At 58.2% G+C, this 7,361-nt stretch overlaps 1 protein-coding gene across 1 annotated transcript; it reads right to left on the bottom strand.

Moving 5' to 3' along the window:
- Positions 1-364: 364 nt before the first annotated feature.
- Positions 365-7,355, bottom strand: LOC144490083 (GTP-binding protein 2-like). The gene is made up of 3 exons (XM_078207892.1): positions 7,290-7,355; positions 6,410-6,574; positions 365-4,863 (listed from the first exon to the last, which is right to left on the bottom strand). The coding sequence occupies exons 2-3, from the start codon at positions 6,569-6,571 to the stop codon at positions 4,672-4,674; spliced, it is 354 nt and encodes a 117-aa protein (XP_078064018.1). The 5' UTR covers positions 6,572-6,574; positions 7,290-7,355; the 3' UTR covers positions 365-4,671.
- Positions 7,356-7,361: the final 6 nt, after the last annotated feature.

A 7,361-nucleotide genomic window follows, 5' to 3' on the forward strand; every position in this document is an offset into this window, starting at 1 on the left:
GCCGACTCCTGCTCCTATTTCTTATGTTCTTATGGGAAAAGGCCCATCGCGTCATTTCAAGACAGATGTTGATACTGAAGTTATAAAGTGATGTGGAGATAGATCACAGGCTCGATGGTCTGAATGGTCTCTTCCTCAACTATTTCTTATCTTCAGACACATTCAGCCGAGTAGCCCAATCTCTCTCTGCAGCTCACTGTGTACAGCTTCAGAGAAACAAACCCTCGCATGCATCAGCACTGGCCCCTCTGTATCACAGACTTCAGGATAGAAACTGTGACAATTACGACTCATGTTCAAACTCAACACCAGGCAGCAGGTGACACAGCAGCAAAGGACTGTGTGTAACACAGAGAACATCACAAACAGTCCATTAAAACTTTATTTATTTAAAACAAATTTCTCTGTACATCTTTTATATACAGAAAGACAATGTACATAAGCTGTCCTATATCACACATCAAAACTAACGCCTGCCATTTTAATGCACCAATCTGAATAAAGTGAAGTTGTGCTTGGCTATCAGACAGGAGATACTGCAAATCATACACCTCTCACAGACACCAGTCCCAACACACATTATCCAGGCTCTCTCTCTCGTCCACACTTTGTCCTGCCTCAATGATTCCCCTTTATTCCGCTCGCCCCTCATTGATTACACTCTCCGACATGGGTCTCCAGCCTTCAGACTCCCGGCACAGGGTACATATAGCTAATTCCCACAAAGGACAGGTACAGCACGGGGTTAGATAGAGTGAAGCTCCCTCTACACTGTCCTCATCAAACACTCCCAGGACAGGTACAGCACGGGGTTAGATACAGAGTAAAGCTCCCTCGACACTGTCCCCCATCAAACACTCCCAGGACAGGTACAGCACGGGGTTAGATACAGAGTGAAGCTCCCTCTACACTGTCCCCATCAAACACTCCCAGGACAGGTACAGCACAGGGTTAGATACAGAGTGAAGCTCCCTCTACACTGTCCCCCATCAAACACTCCCAGGACAGGTACAGCACGGGGTTAGATACAGAGTGAAGCTCCCTCTACACTGTCCCCCATCAAACACTCCCAGGACAGGTACAGCACGGGGTTAGATACAGAGTGAAGCTCCCTCTACACTGTCCCCATCAAACACTCCCAGGACAGGTACAGCACAGGGTTAGATACAGAGTAAAGCTCCCGCTACACTGTCCCCCATCAAACACTCCCAGGACAGGTACAGCACGGGGTTAGATACAGAGTAAAGCTCCCTCTACACTGTCCCCATCAAACACTCCCAGGACAGGTACAGCACGGGGTTAGATACAGAGTGAAGCTCCCTCTACACTGTCCCCATCAAACACTCCCAGGACAGGTACAGCACGGGGTTAGATACAGAGTGAAGCTCCCTCTACACTGTCCCCATCAAACACTCCCAGGACAGGTACAGCACGGGGTTAGATACAGAGTGAAGCTCCCTCTACACTGTCCCCATCAAACACTCCCAGGACAGGTACAGCACGGGGTTAGATACAGAGTGAAGCTCCCTCTACACTGTCCCCATCAAACACTCCCAGGACAGGTACAGCACGGGGTTAGATACAGAGTGAAGCTCCCTCTACACTGTCCCCATCAAACACTCCCAGGACAGGTACAGCACGGGGTTAGATACAGAGTGAAGCTCCCTCTACACTGTCCCCATCAAACACTCCCAGGACAGGTACAGCACGGGGTTAGATACAGAGTGAAGCTCCCTCTACACTGTCCCCATCAAACACTCCCAGGACAGGTACAGCACGGGGTTAGATACAGAGTGAAGCTCCCTCTACACTGTCCCCATCAAACACTCCCAGGACAGGTACAGCACGGGGTTAGATACAGAGTGAAGCTCCCTCTACACTGTCCCCATCAAACACTCCCAGGACAGGTACAGCACGGGGTTAGATACAGAGTGAAGCTCCCTCTACACTGTCCCCATCAAACACTCCCAGGACAGGTACAGCACGGGGTTAGATACAGAGTGAAGCTCCCTCTACACTGTCCCCATCAAACACTCCCAGGACAGGTACGGCACGGGGTTAGATACAGAGTGAAGCTCCCTCTACACTGTCCCCATCAAACACTCCCAGGACAGGGACAGCACAGGGTTAGATACAGAGTAAAGCTCTCTCTACACTGTCCCCCATCAAACACTCCCCGGACAGGTACAGCACGGGGTTAGATACAGAGTGAAGCTCCCTCTACACTGTCCCCATCAAACACTCCCAGGACAGGTACAGCACGGGGTTAGATACAGAGTGAAGCTCCCTCTACACTGTCCCCATCAAACACTCCCAGGACAGGTACAGCACGGGGTTAGATACAGAGTGAAGCTCCCTCTACACTGTCCCCATCAAACACTCCCAGGACAGGTACAGCACGGGGTTAGATACAGAGTGAAGCTCCCTCTACACTGTCCCCATCAAACACTCCCAGGACAGGTACAGCACGGGGTTAGATACAGAGTGAAGCTCCCTCTACACTGTCCCCATCAAACACTCCCAGGACAGGTACAGCACGGGGTTAGATACAGAGTGAAGCTCCCTCTACACTGTCCCCATCAAACACTCCCAGGACAGGTACAGCACGGGGTTAGATACAGAGTGAAGCTCCCTCTACACTGTCCCCATCAAACACTCCCAGGACAGGGACAGCACAGGGTTAGATACAGAGTAAAGCTCCCTCTACACTGTCCCCCATCAAACACTCCCAGGACAGGTACAGCACGGGGTTAGATACAGAGTAAAGCTCCCTCTACACTGTCCCCCATCAAACACTCCCAGGACAGGAACAGCACAGGGTTAGATACAGAGTGAAGCTCCCTCGACACTGTCCCCATCAAACACTCCCAGGACAGGTACAGCACGGGGTTAGATACTGAGTGAAGCTCCCTCTACACTGTCCCCATCAAACACTCCCAGGACTGGTACAGCACGGGGTTAGATACAGAGTAAAGCTCCCTCTACACTGTTCCCCCATCAAACATCCCCAGGACAGGTACAGCACGTGGTTAGATACAGAGTAAAGCTCCCTCTACACTGTCCCCATCAAACACTCCCAGGACAGGAACAGCACGGGGTTAGATACTGAGTGAAGCTCCCTCTACACTGTCCCCATCAAACACTCCCAGGACTGGTACAGCACGGGGTTAGATACAGAGTAAAGCTCCCTCTACACTGTCCCCATCAAACACTCCCAGGACAGGAACAGCACGGGGTTAGATACAGAGTAAAGCTCCCTCTACACTGTCCCCCATCAAACACTCCCAGGACAGGTACAGCACGGGGTTAGATACAGAGTAAAGCTCCCTCTACACTGTCCCCATCAAACACTCCCAGGACAGGAACAGCACGGGGTTAGATACAGAGTAAAGCTCCCTCTACACTGTCCCCCATCAAACACTCCCAGGACAGGTACAGCACGGGGTTAGATACAGAGTGAAGCTCCCTCTACACTGTCCCCATCAAACACTCCCAGGACAGGTACAGCACGGGGTTAGATACAGAGTGAAGCTCCCTCTACACTGTCCCCCATCAAACATCCCCAGGACAGGTACAGCACGTGGTTAGATACAGAGTAAAGCTCCCTCTACACTGTCCCCCATCAAACACTCCCAGGACAGGAACAGCACGGGGTTAGATACTGAGTGAAGCTCCCTCTACACTGTCCCCATCAAACACTCCCAGGACTGGTACAGCACGGGGTTAGATACAGAGTAAAGCTCCCTCTACACTGTCCCCATCAAACACTCCCAGGACAGGAACAGCACGGGGTTAGATACAGAGTAAAGCTCCCTCTACACTGTCCCCATCAAACACTCCCAGGACTGGTACAGCACGGGGTTAGATACAGAGTAAAGCTCCCTCTACACTGTCCCCATCAAACACTCCCAGGACAGGAACAGCACGGGGTTAGATACAGAGTAAAGCTCCCTCTACACTGTCCCCATCAAACACTCCCAGGACAGGTACAGCACGGGGTTAGATACAGAGTAAAGCTCCCTCTACACTGTCCCCCATCAAACACTCCCAGGACAGGTACGGCACGGGGTTAGATACAGAGTGAAGCTCCCTCTACACTTTCCCCCATCAAACACTCCCAGGACAGGTACAGCACGGGGTTAGATACAGAGTAAAGCTCCCTCTACACTGTCCCCCATCAAACACTCCCAGGACAGGTACAGCACGGGGTTAGATACAGAGTGAAGCTCCCTGTCTCTGCATCTTCAGAGGGACAGCACACCTTTGGCAGTTTTATTGGGCAGAGAGTTTGGGGAGTTCCACCCCACCTGTTTGCCACTTGGGACTGAGATGCCTCTGGAATCATTTCCAATTACACAACTCTCCCTACTGAACGTCACAGCTGAGAGGGCAGTGCGGAGAGTTGTGCATGATTTGAAATTAACCTGTAGGGCAGCACAGGCAACAAATCAGCAAAGGCGAGAGAGAGACTGAGAGACCAACAGACAGATGAAAGAAGATGACAGACAGATCCTGATCGAGAGAGAAAGGGCAAGAATCCTTCCTGCTGCTCACACTGTGAAGGGAGCTTTGATATTTAATCAGGTTGCAGACAGTGAGGGATCCCACAGGGTTGAGGTGAGGATACAGTCAGTGAGGGTAAGCAGCGGTGCTGATGCCAGTGTTTGGGGATCACTGACGCTGCATTGAGAGATGGTCACAGTCACATTCTCGACACTTCGACCCAGCGATGACCCGGGTAACGTGGCCAATTCCTTTTGTCACTCCTTCACGGAATAAAAGCTTCGCTCCCACTTTCAGGTACTCTGGGTGTTTAATAAAACGGAAACGCACAACCGCTTTCTCTCCGGTTCTCAAATCCTCCTGAAACATACACATCAAACCTGATACAACTTCTCCACAACTGGGGGGGGGGGGAGAGAGCGGGGGGGGGGAGAGAGCGGGGGGGGGGGGGGGGGGGGGGAGAGCGGGGGGGGGGGGGGAGCGGGAGAGCGGGGGGGGGGAGCGGGAGAGCGGGGGGGGGGGAGCGGGAGGGGAGGGGGGAGAGCGGGGGGGGAGGGGGGGGGGGAGGGGGGAGCGGGAGGGGAGGGGGAGAGCGGGAGGGGAGGTGGGGGAGAGCGGGAGGGGAGGTGGGGGAGAGCAGGGGGGGAGGTGGGGGAGAGCGGGGGGGGTGGGTGGGGGAGAGCGGGGGGGGGAGGTGGGGGAGAGCGGGGGGGGGGAGGTGGGGGGAGAGCGGGGGGGGAGGTGGGGGAGAGCGGGGGGGGGAGGTGGGGGAGAGCGGGGGGGGAGGTGGGGGAGAGCGGGGGGGGAGGTGGGGGAGAGCGGGGGGGGGGAGGTGGGGGAGAGCGGGGGGGGAGGTGGGGGAGAGCGGGGGGGGGAGGTGGGGGAGAGCGGGGGGGGAGGTGGGGGAGAGCGGGGGGGGAGGTGGGGGAGAGCGGGGGGGGAGGTGGGGGAGAGCGGGGGGGGAGGTGGGGGAGAGCGGGGGGGGAGGTGGGGGAGAGCGGGGGGGGAGGTGGGGGAGAGCGGGGGGGGAGGTGGGGGAGAGCGGGGGGGAGGTGGGGGAGAGCGGGGGGGAGGTGGGGGAGAGCGGGGGGGAGGTGGGGGAGAGCGGGGGGGGAGGTGGGGGAGAGCGGGGGGGAGGTGGGGGAGAGCGGGGGGAGGCGTGGGGGGAGGTGGGGGAGAGCGGGGGGGGAGGGGAGAGCGGGGGGGGGGGAGGGGAGAGCGGGGGGGGAGGGGGAGAACGGTGGGGGGGAGGGGGAGAGCGGGGGGGGGGGGTAGAGCGGGGGGGGGAGAGCGGGGGGGGAGAGCGGGGGGGGGGGGGGGGGGAGGGCGGGGAGGGGGAGGGGGGGAGGGGGAGGGCGGGAGGGGAGGGGGAGAGCGGGGGGGGGGAGGGGGAGAGCGGGGGGGGGGGGAGGGAGAGCGGGGGGGGGAGGGGGAGAGCGGGGGGGGGAGGGGGAGAGCGGGGGGGAGGGGGAGAGCGGGGGGGAGGGGGAGAGCGGGGGGGGAGGGGGAGAGCGGGGGGAGGGGGAGAGCGGGGGTGGGGAGGGGGAGAGCGGGGTGGGGAGGGGGAGAGCGGGGGGGGAGGGGGAGAGCGGGGGGGGGAGGGGGAGAGCGGGAGGGGGAGAGCGGGGGGGGGAGGGGGAGAGCGGGGGGGGGGAGGGGGAGAGCGGGGGGGGGGGGAGGGGGAGAGCGGGGGGGGAGGGGGAGAGCGGGGGGGGAGGGGGAGAGCGGGGGGGGAGGGGGAGAGCGGGGGGGGGAGAGGGGGAGAGCGGGGGGGAGGGGGAGAGCGGGGGGGGGAGGGGGAGAGTGGGGGAGGGGGAGGAGGAGAGCGGGGGGGAGGGGGGGCTGGATTCGGCGGTGTGGGTGAGTGAGAATACGCGGGTAGGAATTGCTGTCTGCGAACACTCACCTTCCCGTGAATCAGCTCCACGATTGCTGTCTGCCGCACATTCCCCACATGCACCGTGACCTGGAATCCTTTCCGGAAAGTCTTTGCGTGGAAAAGCAGCACTATCTCCGATTCAAAGAGGGAGCTGACAGTCGGATGCATCTCAAGACTCAGCATCACCATTCCCTGAGCCAGAGAATGTGGCAGTTACTGTTCCCCCCACAACACACTCCACCCACATTCAATTCCACCATTCGCCCCACACCACTGGCCAGATGTGTTCGACCATGTTAAACAGATGTTGAGGAAGGATGTGAGGCCCAGGCAGGAGCCGGGCTGTGGCTGCTGCTTCATCCTTTCCCCGTCTCGTTTTCAGTCAGTACGACTGCTGCCAGCTCCAAAATCATAGAATCCCCACAGTGCAGGAGGAGGCCATTCAGCCCATTCACACACCAACTATCCCACACAGGCCATATTCCTGGAACCCCATGTATTTACCCTGCCAGTCCCCCTGACCCTAAGGGGCAATTTAGCACGGCCAGTCCACCTGACCCGCACATCTTTGGACTGTGGGAGGAAACGGAAACCCAGGCAGACACGGGGAGAATGTGCAGACTCCACACAGACAGTGACCCGAGGGCCCCTGGCGCAGTGAGGCAGACACACCGGGGGGGGGGTGAAGACACAGTTCCAGCACTTCCTGGACTGCAGAAAAGCTGCAACCAAGCTGTGTGTTATCGGAGGGAGAGAGGGCCATTCAGCCCATCCAGTCTGCCCCGTCATTCACTCGGTTCTGTATTCTCAATTTCCCAAAGTATTGGGCGATGTGTGAGACTTTCCAACGGGCAGTGATCGGGTCTCTGGCGTCACTGTCCCCTTTCCTCAGCCCATGGAGACGTACCTTACGGAGCAGGGCCCTGTCAAAGTTGCCCAGGGCCAGAGTAGCAGCCTGTCCCGCTCTCAGCACTCGACA

The sequence above is a fragment of the Mustelus asterias genome, unplaced genomic scaffold, assembly GCF_964213995.1.
Source record: "Mustelus asterias unplaced genomic scaffold, sMusAst1.hap1.1 HAP1_SCAFFOLD_2852, whole genome shotgun sequence".
Classification (NCBI taxonomy): domain Eukaryota; kingdom Metazoa; phylum Chordata; class Chondrichthyes; order Carcharhiniformes; family Triakidae; genus Mustelus; species Mustelus asterias.

Excerpts from the sequence above, each read along its gene's own strand:
- LOC144490083 (XM_078207892.1), bottom strand. The coding sequence starts at position 6,571 with ATGGTGATGCTGAGTCTTGAGATGCATCCGACTGTCAGCTCCCTCTTT. Across the intron at positions 4,864-6,409 it reads TGGAGCTGATTCACGGGAAG|GAGGATTTGAGAACCGGAGA; the intron begins GTGAGTGTTCGC and ends TGTATGTTTCAG.